This window comes from Rhopalosiphum maidis, chromosome 1, assembly GCF_003676215.2.
Source record: "Rhopalosiphum maidis isolate BTI-1 chromosome 1, ASM367621v3, whole genome shotgun sequence".
Classification (NCBI taxonomy): domain Eukaryota; kingdom Metazoa; phylum Arthropoda; class Insecta; order Hemiptera; family Aphididae; genus Rhopalosiphum; species Rhopalosiphum maidis.
In genome coordinates, this window is record NC_040877.1 from 4,532,637 (window position 1) to 4,550,824 (window position 18,188).

The 18,188-nt window shown below is 27.6% G+C and overlaps 2 protein-coding genes across 3 annotated transcripts; one reads left to right on the plus strand and one right to left on the minus strand.

Moving 5' to 3' along the window:
• Positions 1-9,731: 9,731 nt before the first annotated feature.
• On the minus strand, positions 9,732-14,791 carry LOC113548331 (peroxisome biogenesis factor 2). 2 transcript variants are annotated; one of them, XM_026949152.1, is made up of 8 exons: positions 14,537-14,791; positions 14,156-14,373; positions 13,865-13,942; positions 13,392-13,454; positions 13,159-13,326; positions 12,907-13,095; positions 10,339-10,554; positions 9,732-10,267 (listed from the first exon to the last, which is right to left on the minus strand). In XM_026949152.1, the coding sequence occupies exons 2-8, from the start codon at positions 14,174-14,176 to the stop codon at positions 10,184-10,186; spliced, it is 819 nt and encodes a 272-aa protein (XP_026804953.1). In that variant the 5' UTR covers positions 14,177-14,373; positions 14,537-14,791; the 3' UTR covers positions 9,732-10,183. The 2 variants fall into 2 exon arrangements, with proteins under 2 accessions (XP_026804953.1, XP_026804954.1); XM_026949153.1 differs by having other exon boundaries at positions 14,457-14,791.
• Positions 14,792-15,133: 342 nt separating this feature from the next.
• LOC113548773 (SUMO-activating enzyme subunit 2) lies at positions 15,134-17,731 on the plus strand. The gene has a single exon (XM_026949834.1). It carries the CDS (start codon positions 15,543-15,545, stop codon positions 17,385-17,387), a length of 1,845 nt encoding a protein of 614 aa, XP_026805635.1. The 5' UTR covers positions 15,134-15,542; the 3' UTR covers positions 17,388-17,731.
• The last annotated feature ends 457 nt before the right edge of the window (positions 17,732-18,188 follow it).

Below are 18,188 nucleotides of genomic sequence, written 5' to 3' on the forward strand. Positions count from 1 at the left end.
TTTTAGATAAAAAAAAAAATTGAAAAAAAAAATGCTAAAAATTATTGATGAATAACATTATCACCGACAATCAAAAAGTTATTAATATATATATATATATATATATATTATATTTATGAACAATATGTGTGTATGTATATTATTAGATTATTGAAACGCGCGTTTTATCGTTATATTATATTATTTCCTTCTCTCATCGGTTCGTTTATGGATAGATAATATCTTACCAATACATGATATACATATATTACAGTATAACAAAAAATGTTATTGACTCGTAGGTATTTATTGTCAAAACACGCGTTAGATTTTAACTTTAATAATATATATGTATTTTTTTTTTATATTTCCCATACTAGGTTTACCTACCTAATATTATTTTGAAAAAAACTTGAGTCCCGGATAAAAGACTATATTTTAGTGATAGATTATCTGTGATAAAACATTAATTGACGAATGAACGAAAAAAAATTAAGCGGAACTCCATAATAATAATAATAATACGATGATTATGATGAAATCATATATTTCTGGCAAATACAATAAATTCTCATATCCGTTTATTGATAAATACACATTATATAATATTAATTATTATCGCCGTTAAAAAATACTATAATCGCTCCATTGATTTATTTTCTTTCCTATCGCTATATCGTAATACGCGTTTTTGCAGCGCACTTAAACCGTACCATAATAATACACTTAAAACTATATACATAAACATATACAATACTGTGTAAATTAACTGATTTGATATTATATAAATATGTAAAACAAAAAGTGTGTATAACTAAATCTAATATATATAATACTTTAAACGTCTATAGTATAGACTATACACGTTATACATTATATATATCTATACGCGTATATTATAATATTACACATACAAAACAAAGACTATTATATTATATATATTTATATACATTATGAATGTGTATTTATTAAAAATAATATTATCGCGTATTCGCGTTGTATTTTTGTGTTTATATAATTTAATTTGTAAATAATTGTACCGATTATGTATATTTAATCAGCTATATATTATTATTATTATTATTATTATTATTATTATTACTGTATATTGTTGACGACTCACTAGTTTTCATTTTATTACTGCCTATTATTATTTATTTATTTTATTATTATTATTATTATTACTATTATTATTATGATTTATGATTATAATATTATGATTGTGCAACGTCGTGACCAACGGCGGTCGTCAAACGATAAATTAGGTACATCTATTATACTTATACCTATACATTATATGTAATTATTTATATATATATATACGTGTGTGTGTAGGTATACCTATGAAAATAATAATATTTTATTTTAATGAAAACGTGTAAAAAAGAAAAAATGTAGTGTTAACGTGCTGAGCCAATGATTTAGTTGATTTTTATATATATATATATGTGTATATATAGTCCATTGGACTTTTAACGAGAAATAAATAAACTGAATATAAATAAAATGTTTGTTATAGTGGACAATAATATCATATGGTTTTTATTTATTCGTCGTTTATTATCATTTAAATATTTCCCATCATCAAGACATCAATAATATGTATTCAGTATGCTGTTGTCCTTTGTAAAGATTTTTCACCTAGTTTATACATAAATAAATGAGTGGCTACCGGTTATAATAGTTAATAGTTGTTTTAATGTCAGGTTAATTAATTAATTTGATTACACTTCTAGGTTTTGTTACTTATCAACATTTTCAGCTCAACTAGGTTTTTATGTATTTGTATTTCACTAGACTTTAATACTTTATAATATGTATAGGGATAAGTAATCAAAAATAAAATAAAATAGGTAATTCAATATTCAATTTAGGTTCATCTACATTATTTTATGTTATGCAATGAAGTTTATTATTGCTAAAATTTCAATTTGATTGTTTTCTTAATACAATAATAGTTCTAAATTAAAATGTCTTATATAAAGACGCATCTTTGCGCATATATAAATTGTGTTACAAGAATAAAAATATATACTAATTATTAATAATTGCTTAGTTTGATAATACCTATTCGTATCTATTTATAAAAGCATAAAAAAATGAGAAAAACCTCTACCGTTTTCTCATTATTATAAAATATTTCAAACCGTGCAGCTCGCACATGTAATTTATTTATATACACATGTAAATAATTAATCGAACTATAAAACATCACAGCAGTCGAACCAAACTATTTTCCTTTAGTTGACTTATGTTCCGACCCCTTAAAAATATATTGTTTTGAGATAAATTACAAATGTCGTATACATGAGTAGGTATAATTATCAAGGTAAAATTTAGGTGGCCCATAGGAACCCATGACTTGAACTTTTATGAGCATCTAATTTTGCACCTTATACATTTATTATACTGTAATTATAACTGATAAAATATTTTGTGTAGATACCTATAAAAAAATGATGATTTTAAAAATAAAACATGTCTTAATACTTTTTAATTTCCTACTTGGAATTTAATATTATTAATAGTTTGTGGATTATAATGCCCTTAAAACTATACAAATATACTCTAAAAAATAGCCAAAAATGCCCTATAATTTGGTAATTTATAAATAAGGTATTGTTTATTATATTAAAAAAAAAAACTGAAATTTGAAAAATTAACTTGATGTGGCGGTGATGTTGTGACACTCATATCTTTTTAGGGGGGCGGTATTATTCATTCTAAATATACATTATTTAACCGATAAACTTAAAGAACGTAAACAACTTAAATATCAAGAAAAAAATTTATCTTCAGTTAATATTTTAATTGGGCTATAAATTTGTATAGTATAATGGACAAATATAAAACCGACAAAATTACCCAATACCTAATACTTAATAATAAAAAAAAAAGCAAAATATAAGTTTCAGGTTTGAAGTAGGTACCTACCCGTTAGATACATGAAATGAATTGTATACTTGGAAAACAATGTCTAAGATCAACCAAAAAATGATGAATTTTGCATTGAAATCCGGCCCTAATTAGAAGGTATCAATGTAATGAAAAATATATATGATATATGATACAAAAATTTAATTCAGAAAAAATTAGACAAAACTTTTAAAGTGATTACTTATTTATAATTTATGTTTAATATTTTATAACTCATTTTAGTGCTTTTAAAAAAATAACCCTGATGGTGTCTCAAAAATCTTGATCTGCAGGGTTTAAATATTATGTAAATATACAACAAACTAGGAAAATGACATTGCCAGGGATTAAATAAAAATTGACGATTTAGCGGTTAACTAGAAACAAGGAATAAAGCAATAATAAGCATTGGAGACTTGGAGATAAAAATGAGTCGGCGAGAGACGTTGTAATGATGTAGGTATGCAACTACGCAAAGAACCCCAATCCCCCACTCCCTCTAGACTTTTCTTATCCAATCCAAAAAATTGTCAGTTATAATTTGATAATTTCTTAGCAAAAATTCGACTTATGATACGTGAAGCTTAATTACACGCCAGCTATATAAAATTTCGCACAGAACTATCTTTCACTCGAGCGGTAGAATTGCAGAAACTATATATAGAGCAGGGGTAGCAAACCTTTTGAACACTACGTGCTAAGAATTGCCCTTTTTTTTCAAGCGTAGGTACCATGAAAAATATTATATATATTATATTTAATATTGTAAAAAAAATATTGTAATTTTATTGTATGATTAATGCATTAATATAAAAAAGGTTAGTTTATATACATAACATTTCATACTAAACACAACATTATATATTATTATTTTTTCTATAGACAGTTACGGTATCTGGAGGGGGTGCGTGAGGGTGCAGTTGCACCCACGATAATTTATCTAGGGGGGCAAAAGTATCATTTTGCACCCACAGAGCCACAGACAACAGTCAAAAACATTATACCAATTTAAATATAGAATACAGTTTTACATTAAGATTTTTTTTATTACTTTTGTAATAGCAGCAGTTAAATATTAGGTGTTGTGGGGAAACATCCCCCACAAGTTTGTGAATCACCATAAACGCTTGCACCCATATGAGTTTCTACGAAGTGCCGCTTATTATGTCTACAGATAAATTGAATAATCGTTATTTACCGATAAAAGCAGTATGCTCAAAATATTTTTATCTATTATATATAGTAAAATATTTTAATTTTTCGTGTACTCTCAAAATCTTTTCGCGTGTCACCCCGAAAAAACTGCAGATTACATCCCTAGGAACTTGATGCTAAAACTAAAATAAATGTATAAGCGGGGACACTGATTTTAATTGTTACTGTGTGTCTGTGCACCTATAGTTGATTGGTTTTTCAACTTCTCTCCAAGCCAAAAACTGAAAGACTTACGCCTCGCGTATAATTGATGATGATATTATTTAATGTTTGAAATGTTTGAATCGAAAATATTTGGATACCAATAATGAAGACATAATAATGGGACAGCGTATATAGGAGAGAAACAAAGTCACTATGGTTTTGCTTTATGGTAACTTACAATCAACACTACAATAATGGGTTAGTTGGCAGTGTAAATAATATTTGTACGGAAAAAAAACAACAAAGAAAACCATTGCAAACATTTAAATTGTTTGACTTATCTGTTTATTTAATGTGCAATAAAAAAAACAGAAAGTCCAATGCGAAATAATTAGATAAATGAGTATTACGGGTATAATAAGTATAGCGATGACGGGTTGTGAGTAAACAGCCATCAGGCAAGAAATTTATTTTGGATAAATACCCATGTGGCTAAATGTGTAAATATGTATTTACGCGAATAATTGCCCCTTTTCCTTTTCAAATGCGAGTAAGTATTTTTACGTTATTTTCGTATATTATTATGGTTATGAGTTATTCTGTAACGCCATCGCGTGTTTATTACCGTTTATCTTTCATTTGTTATTAATATAAACAACTTGAATTCATTTTTCTCACATCAAGTATAAGTATATACGGTTGCAGATGCACTAAGTACCCAAGTACTAAAATGTATATCAGTGTATATCTATTATAATTATTACTAATAAGTATTATAATTTATAATAACAAATAACAAAAATCACTTTGTCTTAATTATTTTAGACAGTATAATATACTATACTACGCTATGTGTATTTTCTTTATTTTCCATTCAAGATTTGTAAATGATAATAATATTAGGTACATTATTATTACAATGTGTTTCTAGTGGAAAGTGACATTTTTCCATCAACGATGTATTTATCAAAGATATTTTTAATAACCAATGGCGTGTTTAGGAAAATATTAAATCGAGTAGGTACTAGACACAGAATAGATGAAATTTCATCATTCTGCGTGTACTAGGTCCACAATATGAAGTAATGCCCGTTGTGAACAACATATATATTATATACAAAAGACACAAATAATGTGATAAGTGTCTCGTACTCTTTTCGTCTACGTCTTCTTTTCTACCAAACATAATAACCTAGTTTTCTCTTAAAACCACAGGGCACAGAAGTCTATATTACATATATATAGACATAATATAAGTATATATAGTAATATAGTATAATATAGACATCTGTGCTTTAAACATAAAACATAAACCTAAACATAATCGCATTTTTGCCCGCGGTTTTACGTTTGAAATTTTAGGATGTACTGTCTCGAAATTAGTTTAATAAAGCCATTTATCATAACTCAGAGGGCCAGAGAATACTACGAAGAAAAGCAGCTTCTATTACTCTCAAAAAATGTGTTGTGTAATGTATTTGAGCTTATAGAAAAGTTCATTATTTGACAAGTATTTTAAAAACGATAACGAGTCAAAAATTATTTATCAACTACCACTTATCAGTTATTTATGATAGATACCATTACAAAAATACTTAAAAAAGTAATACGACTAGGGGCGTATACAAGGGGAGACGTGGGGGTCAGATGCCCTCTCCCATTGGATTTTTATTATTTTTTTGTTTTTGCTTACATTATGCAGTATGCACTAAAATGCAATATTTTGTGATATTATGATCTATCTATGTTTATACTTAATTATAGCATATCTTATTATTTATAAAGACAATACTGTATATACAATAATATGTATGTATGCTCGACTAAAAGAACTATGCTTCCACTGTGAGCCTGTGTTTAAAATGTTATCAGATATTATCGTTGTTATAACATTATGAGAAATAACTAATGAGATCATTATCGCCATGGGTTTAGTTCACCGCGTATACGTAGTACACTAGTACATAGTACGTTATCTGAAATCTAAAAAAAGACACTCACGGGATTGTTGAAAATGTATTTGTTACAGGAACGACTAAATGGCTCAACACTTATGCAAGTTTATAGAAATATTTAATTACAGCAAAAGTTTTAGACTAACTAGCAAAAAAAAAAAATAGAAAACTAGATTTGTTAATTTAATTATTAATTATTTTATTTATACATTTAATGATGTAGCATTTAATAATACATAAATTTTAACTTTATGGAGTATTGGAGTGAATAGTCTACCATATTGTGTTTAATGTGAATTTGAATCAATTCAAATTATATTGTTCATAATTTGTTCTTATATTTTACTACCAAAATAAAAAGTTTTGGGAGGGCGGGGGATTTTTAAATTTCCCCCTCCCATTTAGCTTTTTTTTCGATCTCCCCCCCCCCTTTCAGAAATCATATCTACGCCACTGAATACAACTAGGTATATCTATCTGTTATTTAGCCATTTTTGTTTATAAAACTTAAGCATCTCAGTCCTCAGAGTTTTACTTAAGTCATTCACTTTATATATTTTATTTTATTTTCACGATTTACATTACATTGTAAAATGATTAAAGAAATGTATAGGAAAAAATAAAAATCCATCATTGGTATTTGGTAATTTGATCATAAGCACCGTCGCCCTCTAAGAAAAATCAGAATTTGGGACCAGGGATGATTGTTCCTCTGAGCAACCGTCCTTTAAACTACGCCACTGCAAATAACGAGGTTATTTATCCAAAATATATTTACAAACTTACCAAGGTTTCGAGTATTCGACACATCGACCAGCACCGAGTGTGACATTTGACTGATGAATCTAAGTGTATCACAATGATTGTGTACGTAGTTAAATTCCATATCCGGGACGCCCAAATACAATAATTTTTATATCTATAAAAATGTATTATTATGTGAGTCATGACTATATTAAATACCGGAAAATGATCCAAAATTCCCAATATAAGTTTGCTACAATAATCTGTAAGAAAAATAAATCATAATTCGCGTTGAAACTGAGAAGTCGGTTTTCGTGGAATTAATGCTATTTAATGTTAAACGGAATTAACGAGTTATGCGTAGAACGTGTACATACATATTTTACATCTCGAGATCTTAAAAGAATTATATATTTTATACTTAATGGCAATAGAAATTACCACGGTTACTAAGGTTACTTGCTTTAGAGTATTTACTCCATGATCACCGGTTTTATACACGAATCGAATTAGGCGGCCATCACACAGACGGACCACAGATTAAAATATTAGGCGGTCTTCATTAAAATTTAGAGTACCTTGATCTATCGAGGCACTCTAGTCTTCATTCATTTCCTGACAAACGTCAGTATACGTCAATTAATGTATCCGAAATCCCGAAAGTATTGGCCGGTATACCAATTTTATTATTTTTGTCACAATTTGTTGTTTATAGTAAATTAAATTACTTACGTATACCTACATATTTTGTGATAAATTTGTTAAAAAAATTTACATGTTCATAAATATAATATGAAACCTATAATGATATTATATTATAATTTATATTTGCAGATTTCACTTAACTGTTATTATGGCCGAACACAAACTTATAAAGATCTGTCTCGTCCGGCACGCGCAGTGAATATATTTTGTTTTACAACACGCACCTACAAGTTTGTCGGTTTAAATTTGTTCGTCTACGAAGGTTAGATCAGGTGTTTACAACATTTACGGTGGTCTAAGAAATGCCAATAATATAGATTCAAAACGTCAATACGTATATGCCCGAAATCCTATATATAAAAACTTGTAATAGCGGTTTCGCGGACTAATGTATAGCTACTATAGCTACAGTGAAAGGGAATTACACTTGGGTCAGACGAATAACGGCGGCGATTCGACATGCCATATAATAATTATTATGTTATATTGGATTAACGTATATCTACCTATTATACGACTCACCCATTGTGTGAAAAAAATTATCTCCTAGGTTTGTTTCCTACACGAGTATACAAGTCAAAATAATGCCATTCCACTTTGGAACATAATACATACAATACCGCATAGGTATTATATGTATTATAAAAATGTGTATGTTTAAATTTTTGTCTCAAAAGTAAATAATAACCGTAGATTTTCTATACATTCATAGCATAAGCGTGCGCCGATTTTAATCGCAGATACAGTATACAGTAGCATAAGTAGCCCACGCCGACTGACTAAACGGCTATAGCTTACACCACACGAACCAATATAACTGTACTATTTTAAGCAGGCTTCCGCCTGTCAATATTAAAATAAAATATTATTAAACGAAATGATTTCCAATTATTAAATAGTTTTAAATTAAAATACTGTTTTCGTGGAAATATTTATTTTTACTCAATCCAAGAATTAATTTTATTCCATATCCGGCCCATTCCCGCATAAAATTTAATAGATATAATAGGATAATATTATTGCCAATAAGGCAAAAACTAATAGTAATAGTAATAATTAAATTATTTGCTAAGAATATTGTTCAGATGTCGGGTTTTTGTCTAATTGCGGGCCTGTGTACTTTTGAAACAAACATACGTAAAACCTTTCTAAATTTTAATTCTAAACAACGATAAACGCAATAGTTGAATAACGTTTTAATTCTAAATAACATCAAACGAAGTTTTTTTCCAAATGCAAGCCCTGGCGGTTCGAATAAATATGTTCGAATGGACTTGTGTTTGAATAGTATTATGTACGAATGTTATATTTTCCTATTTGAACATAATTACGAGTATACGAATATGGTTCATAGCACAGAATATAAATATATAATACAATACATCTAATAATTTGTAAATAGGTATACTTTTATAATCGCGTGATAAACCCGTATATTCGCTATTCGCGTGTATATAATATTTTAGAATTTTTAAGGAGAATTGTTTATAATTCATCTTTTTAATACATTTTTTTCAAATAAACACATAAATCATAATGTAATATAAATATATACAATTTGTAATTTATATTTATATAATTTTGATTATGATAATTTAGAATTAATTTTTATACTGATTGTGTAGTGTATTATAATATTATATATATATATAATCCAAGTATCTAGTATACTTATCTATGAGATAAACCTAGTCAGTTTAGAAAAATTAAATTTTGTTGATTCCACAATTTAAACTTTCTAACAGATAACATTCGATTCGAACACGCTCGTTCACACATAATATTCGAACATTTAACCTTCCTAAATAAGGTTTAAAATTGAACACTTTTCATTCGTACACATGATTTTATACTATGAAAAATATGAAATATTAGGTATATTATAATATTTTTATTTATTTTGTAAACATCAACAATCAAAAATTATTTTTACCATTTTTACTTTGTAGTAAGTTTATACTTCAAGTTACTATTTATAACCACAAAATGAATCTTTTTTGTTGAGACTTGAATTATAAATAATAAATATCATTAATAAATAAAATAAATTCAAGTATTTTTTGGAGGTAGCAAATTGAGATCCTTACTAACATAAAAAAATGTATGGAGACCAAAATGTCCACTTGTTACTTTTTAATAATGACTGTAGTCCGAGCATTAATGGTTTCTCTTCACAAATAAATTTGGTGTGCTCTACTTTGACTAGAAAGAGCTATTACCTAAATTATTATTAATTTTGCCAATTTAGAAAACATTGTTTAAAAACGTATTAAATTTTTAAATTTATGTACAAAAAATATTAAAAATGATTATAATAAATACCACATTTATTTTCCCTTAACATAAAAACAAGAAAATATAATATATATTATTTGTTCAACGGTTTCAATAAAAAAAACTACTTTGAAAATACATTAAAAATAACAAACTTATTACAATTTACACCACCAACAAAAACTAAAACACCAAAATATGTACTATACTTTATTGATATGTCTCAAGCATTTTGAGTAATATAAATAAATTTAATCGAGTATTACCGGTATTATATTAATTTCAAAATGATAACACTCGGGGCATTCAAATTTTTCATCAACCATTCTCATTGACTGTAACAACAATAAATTATTAAATTATAATTATTTAGGACAATTATATATCATATTATTTTTCAACTTACACTTATACAGTAGAAACAAAACACATGAGAACATTTTATATGATGTGGTAACACAGGTTTTTCTTGACAAATACTACATACCGTCCTAGCACATATAAATGGTGGTTTTTCGATCCATTTTTTGTCATTGGATTTTAAATTTGAATGCATTAATCTAAATATTTTATGTTTTAAAGATTGATAATTGATCAGCGGCAATGTGAATAACAACAACTCCTAAAAATTTATAAACATAATTTATATGCTAAAATGTTAACTAGTAATAAATAAAATTAACTTTTCAAACCTTAACTAAAAATATATAATACAATTTGTTTATAAATCAATTAAATTTAATAATTGAAATTTATTTTCAAACCACAATTAAAAATTATAAATAATCTGTTTTAAATATAAAAAAAAAATAAAAAAGTTTAAGAGTTTACTTAAATAATAATTTATAAATTCGTTAAAAATAATTAACAATTAAGGGGCCGCTACAACAACATTTATTTTCTGTGTCTATCACTCACATAATATTATAGGAACAAAGATATTTCCTCGATTACGAGTGGTTCGGTTTAGAATAAAGGCACCTTTAATATATTTTATAATGAATATTTCCTATGCATTGATAGGATAGATTTTTAATATTTACATTTTTAAATAAGTTATTGATAATTAAAAATAATCAAAATTATTTTAAATAAAAACATGCTTATATTTATAAAATAAATGTAAATATTAAAAATCTATACGATCAAATGCACAGGAAATATTCTCTTTTAAATATTCATTGTACATATTAAGTAGGAATTGGTTTTTAATAATCACAAAAACTTAAAATCATGCACTTGAACCATGTTAAATTAAAAAAATAAAGTTTGATATCTATAATCTATTTTATTTTTTTGTCCTATTCAATCTGAAACAAAAATGTAAAATTTTATCTATGAAAAAGATAAAAAAAATTATTAGAATTTTAAACATTTGAAATCTGAAGAGTATTAATAATTAATAAATTATTAGAAAACCTATAAAATTACTTTAATTTAATATTTTGCTATAAACATTTAATCTAACAATTATCAGTTAAATATATGTATCTATAATATGTAATTATAAACGTCTTTATGAATTAAACTACTAATCAGTTAGGTATAAATTATACAAATATATGATATAACATTTAAGTTTTTTATTCTAATAATTCTAATATATATAATTCAAATTTACTATTAGACTAGTATGATTAATTTAGTTAAACATTAAGTTTCTTAGCTATACTATTTCCCATGCTAAGACATTCACCATCATAATATCTTCAGTACTTTTGGTCAAATATAAAATATAATTAATGTATTTATTTGTAAAGATTAAAAATCTACACATTTAACATATAGTTGTTTTAGAACTAAGGATGGAAAATTATAAAATTTGTTTCAAACATAATTTAAATGTATCAAAAGAATATTAAGTTTTACCGTTCATATGTTAAAATATTTTTGCATAAGAGAATGTCATACTTATTATGTTGTCTAAGTTTTATATACATACAATGTAACAAATTTGTGTTTAATAGGACCCATTATGTTTTGTTACTAACTTTGTAGCTTTAATATTAAAGCGAATTAGTGAATTAACTTAACAAAATGAAATATGAGAATATTATCAGTGTTTAAGTTGCTTTTTTCAAAATATTTTAATTTTTAAGTTAGAAATTAACATCTTTATCTTAAAATATTTACAATTCTCATGTTATCTTGCTCAAAAAATAAGTAAATGTAAATCATAAATTATATAAATGGTATAGATAAATATTTATTTAATGATGCAGTACACTATCTTTTTTTTAATTGATATCATGATATATCAGCATGAAATAACAATTAATATTGATATTAAATATAAATAGCTTAGTATCAACATTATTAGGCATTTTTTTACACTCATAGTTAACTTTTAATAAATTTATTACTTTTATTATATTTATACAATAAAAAAAGCAAGAAAAAAAGTTATAAAAATAATGTGAATGATATTAAATAATATTTGGTTACTTATATTCAATATAATACAGTATAATACTATAATAGTGATTAATATCTGATTAAATTGTTACATTTATTTGCTATCAAAATAATAAATATAAATAAATAGTAAATATTAAATAAGAGTTCTAACATATTTATATTGACAGCACCGGATTGGCAGGATATCGGCCTACTAAATTTTAGAATTTCTTACATTTGATTACAGCTATAGCTACCTACTTTAGGGTTTAAATAATTCGAATCAATTACATTTTCTACCTATGTTTGTACTATTTTATCATTAACATAAAAAAAAATGTGACCAAACACTCAAAACCGGCCCAACGAGTTTTACTTGATAACTCGCCGGACTAATCCGACCCTGTATATTGATGTATTTAGTATTTAGTAATCTACTTATTAATATTGGGAAATTGGTTGTGTATTAAATTAAAATCTCAATATTATTCTGCATCACTAAATATTAAAATAAATGTCTATCTTTAAGTATTATTATGAATTATAATGTATGGACTACAGGCAATGTGATACATACAGAAAAACCATGCCACAGCAGTTCTCTTGTCATATATGTGTATTCAATATTTCTTTTACGGGTCGACTCTTGTGAAAGACTTAAAAGCCTTTGAGTCAATGTCGGATACTTGCCTTGTTGCAGGAAAAGCAAAAAATTCAAGAAAGATGCCGCTTTCAAAACATCAACAATTAAATGTAAGATATTTATCTGAAAATGTTCAATCATTAAATATTGTTATAATCAAACTGTATAATATGATAAAATATTTACATTGTTTATAAAGTTTTTTGAAGGACTTTCTACTTTTAATTGTATATACTCTGCTCCAGCCGTAAACAATTGAAATAGAACTAACTTTGTATCTGTCAGCTGGTCTGGATTGAATCTAATCCCCAGCAGTTGTTGACCAAATGTTGCTTTTGCTTTTGTCACAGAATACTAAAAATAAATTATATGTAAGATAAACATTTAATAAATTAATCAAATGAAATATTTTCACTCACATATGTCAATAAGAATTGTAATATCACATTTATTTCCGACTCACAATTATTTAAAATCCAGGACTGAAAAAAAATATAATGAATTAAAATTTTTAGCATCAAGCAATCAAATGCTTAAGAATTAAGAGTTTTTATAAAATAAAGATAAGAAACTGATTATAATAAAATAAATTATTACAAATGTATATAATTATACTTTAATTTTTAACTATACCTATTTGAACTATTTTATTAAAATATGTATGTTGTTTTACACTTGATCATAAATTGTTAGTAAGCTTCTAGTCAGGGCCGGCGTTAGGAGAAGACAAAGCGGGGCATTTGTCCAAGGCCTCATGTATTCAAGAGCCTTGGGCTTTTATTAACACCTACGGATATAGGTGACTATGGTTATTGGTTAAAAAAGCTTTGCCCAGAGCCTCAAAAAAGGTAGCGCCGGCTCTGCTTCTAGTAAAAATATAGTAGGTACTAACCGGTAAGAACTTAAAAACCTTTAAGGTCTGGCCAATGAATATTTTAGAAATGTGATCGTCAAGTACATGGGCATCAAGCTAGAAAAAACAAAAGTAAATGATTGAAAAAAAATATAGATATGTAACTATGCATTCATCAGTATTTTAAAAAAAGATTAAAATCTGAATATTGTGCACAGTATTAGGTTAAATATAATTTAATAGTGACATGTTGAGCAGTAACTTGATTTATCCAAGTGGCTGTCAAACATTGCATTTTAATAGTTACATTTTTTTATTTTTTTAACTTACCATAGTCACACGAGGTGCCATTTTTACATTTGCTAAGGTTTAACCTCAATTAGCAAATAGTACAAAAGAATCAAAAGTAATCTGAGGACAACTAATGATTTAAAAAATTTGTGTTCGCCCGTTACAAAGTGGACAGTAGCATCATTTTTTTAAGAATCATCACCAAATTGTATATTTTGGAATCTAAATTCTTGTCAACCACTTCAAGTTTCCAAACACTGAAACATTTAAAAGTGTTTGATCATAGATCATTTATTTATAAAAAAATAATAAATAATAAATGGCAATGATAAATAAATACTTATAATTAACAGGTGGCGAGTACCGATCAAGAGGTAAGATGTTTATACTATATAATTAATTAATTTATATATAATATACCTAATACGGCGGTGGTTAAGAATTTAAGATGACGGTATTAGAATACTTATTCTACATCGTGGACCCAACGGAATGCGCTTAAGCTGTAGCCGGCTACTGACTACCGAGTACCGACAACTAAAATGCAAGGACTGAGGATGTGACAAAGTGAGATATTGTTGAGATTATAATTTATAATATTTAGCATGACAAAAATTCTATTTTGTTCTAATACTTAGTAAATATTAAGCATTTGAATATACTTAGCATACTTGAATAATATTATATTATTATAGTAATGTAGTATCAGGACCGTAAAATGTAAATGATAACTCACATAATATCAAAATCATGATAATAATCTATCGTTTTTCATTCCATGAGCCGTGTTTCCACAGACGTTTACTGGAGGGGCTTCATTGTTTGTTCTAATCACTATTTGTTCCGCAAAATACTTGTTCCAAACGTGGAAAAAGTAATTTGTGGAACAAATAGAGAACTATGATGAAATAGTAGTTGGAACAAATATAATGTGGAACAAATATTTTGTGGCACAATTTGTAGTGATCCGTTTACTGGTATCATTAAAATATTAAATTTTGAACCGCTATTGAGTTTTTGGTGGCTATTGTAAATCGTTTACTCGGACGCTTTGACACTGAGTTGCAGACGCTAATACGCCATTGGCCCTAAATTCTAATAAGTATAATTCAGTAATAATCTTAACCTATCCAACATTCTGACCAATAACCATCATCGTCTTTGGCGTTCGGTTTCCCGCCATAGTTTACTGTTCACTTCACGTAGTTTTTATTTGTAAGTCTTTTAGTGTTTACTTTTGTTGCGAGTCGCGAGTGTTAGTTTATACCTTTAGTACTGTTTTTTTTCTCCGCTTACCGCCTACACCACGAGTCACTGAAATCACGAGAACACTGTCCGTGGTAAGAAGTCTTGCAGTGACTCCGCGTGTGAACGCCCGACTAAAACTTCAAGCCGTTTGTACGTTCACGAGAGCCCCAAGCCGACCATGGCAGCTGCCATTGCGGGAGTGTTTCAACCCGAAATGCAAAATCTCATTAAAGAATCCAAGGTTTTGTTAGTGGGCGCGGGCGGCATTGGCTGTGAGGTTCTCAAGAACCTCGTGTTGACGGGTTTTAGCGAACTGGAGATCATCGATCTGGACACTATCGAGGTGAGCAACTTAAACCGCCAGTTCCTGTTCAACAAGGAGTCTGTGGGCAAAGCCAAGTCACATGTCGCAAAAACCAGCGTACTAAAATTCAACCCCAATGTAAATATCACGTCGCACTTAGGTGACATTATGGACACAAAATATGGTGTGGCGTTCTTCAATAAATTCAAATTGGTCATAAACGCTTTGGATAACAAGAAGGCACGTAGTCATGTGAATCGTATGTGCTTGTCATGTGACATCCCTCTCATTGAATCTGGTACAATGGGTTACACTGGCCAAGTAGAGTTTATTAAAAAAGGCATAAGTTTGTGTTATGAATGTTATCCAAAACCCGAACCCAAATCGTATCCAATGTGCACAATTAGAAACACGCCTAAAGAGCCTATACACTGTATCATATGGTCAAAGTTCTTATTTGGACAACTATTTGGAGAATCAGATGAAGACGTGTCCATGGATGAAGCTGTTTCTCAAGACGGCTCTGAAAAAATGTCTGCACGTAATTGGGCTATAGATAATGAGTATAATCCAAAAAAATTGCTTAAGAAAGTTTTTTATGATGACATCCAATACTTGCTAAGTATGGAAGATTTGTATAAGGATAAAGAAATAAAACCAGTACTTTTGGATGAAGCCCTCTTTAATCAAGAACAGGTCGATTACGACCACGTACCTGATAGCGAATTGTTAACCCTGGAACAATGTATATCTATGTTTTTGGATTGCACATCATCAATTAAACAAAAGTTAGAAACATCCAAAAACAGATGTTTAGTTTGGGATAAAGATGATGATGACTTAATGAACTTTGTTGTATCAAGTAGCAATATTCGTTCAGCAATTTTTAACATTCCATTTAAAAGTCACTTTGATATTAAGTCAATGGCAGGAAATATTATTCCTGCAATTGCTACAGCAAATGCTATGATTGCAGGGCAGATTGTAATACATGCTTTGAGAATTTTAAGTGGAAAATATGAACGGTGTCAAACCGTATTTTTAAGAAAAATGCCTAACCACAAAGGTGGAATTCTTGTTAAAGACAGATATCTCGAAAAACCAAATCCAAAATGCATGGTTTGTTCTACTGATGGAGAAATTGTATTATCTACGGATATATACAATTTTACGGTGAAGCAATTTGAAGAATTGGTATTGAAGAAAAAATTAAATATGGTAGCACCTGATGTTTTGGTGGATGGTAGAATGATAATCTCTAGCGATGAGGATGATGAAGTCGATTTATATGGGAAAACATTAGCAGAAGTGGGTGTGGGTGATGGATCCAGATTTAGTGTTGACGATTATTTCCAAAATTATAGTATCAAAATCAAGTTATATCAAAAAGAAAAATCTGAGGAAGAAGATCCAGATTTTGAAATTTTTGGCAATTTAGAAGAACTGAACAAAGCGGATGATATAAAGAACAATGTAGCTCAACCTGAAGAAAATGATGATTGTTTAATTGAAAAGGATGAAAATAATGTGGATGGTGATTTGGTTACCATCAAAGAACAAGAAGACGATACAGTAATTAAGGAAGATACAATGGATAGTGATCCAGAAGTTGTAGAAATGGATCAAGAACTCAGTAATGAAGAGATATTGGCAATCAAAAGAAAAGCTGATGAAGCAATTGAAGATATTAACGGAGCTAAGAAAAGCCGTGTCGACTAAGATACTATTCATAGTTACTATTAACAGTCAATTTAAACTTAATAATATATACATTCACAAACACAAATGTTGATCAACCTATTTTGATGTTCCTTTTTAGTAATACTGCTGTAATTTTCATGTTCTTATTATCAGACTACATTATTATTAACTTCATCAAAATTTGTATTTTCATGATTGTACCTACTAATTATTATTTTTTTGATATCCGATTTATAAAGAGAAAATGAATTCATATTATTAAAATTATTTTTTATTTATATATGCATAGGTTTTATATTTTACATGTATGAAGTTTTACTTGTATTTTCTGAGATAAAATTAAAATTAACTCCCTGGCTAAATTGCTTAAATTATTTTCGCTTTAATTAAGTATAGACAACACTTTTTATTTGCAAATTAATTTTTTTTTTTAATACTGTCCTTAATGACTATGAGTTGAGCTAATGCTATAACCTCGTACAATTATTAGATTCAACAATATACAAATATTTATAATTATTTATTGCATTTTTGTAAATGTATTCATTTACTTAGCGTCCTGTATCAAAATAATAATTATCTACTCACAACATTGTAATATTTCGTATATATTTCTAAAGCACGAAACAATGTTTTTATTATCGTAATGTATTCATAATATCAGTAGTGGTATTTTATTTATGTTGAAGTACAAATTGATTTAAACGCATAAAAAATGTATTTAAAAAGGCGTATGATATTATAAGGGCCGATCAACAACAACACATCAAAACTGGGTATTTAGTTATCATCATGTATAAATTAGTTTAGTCAATAACT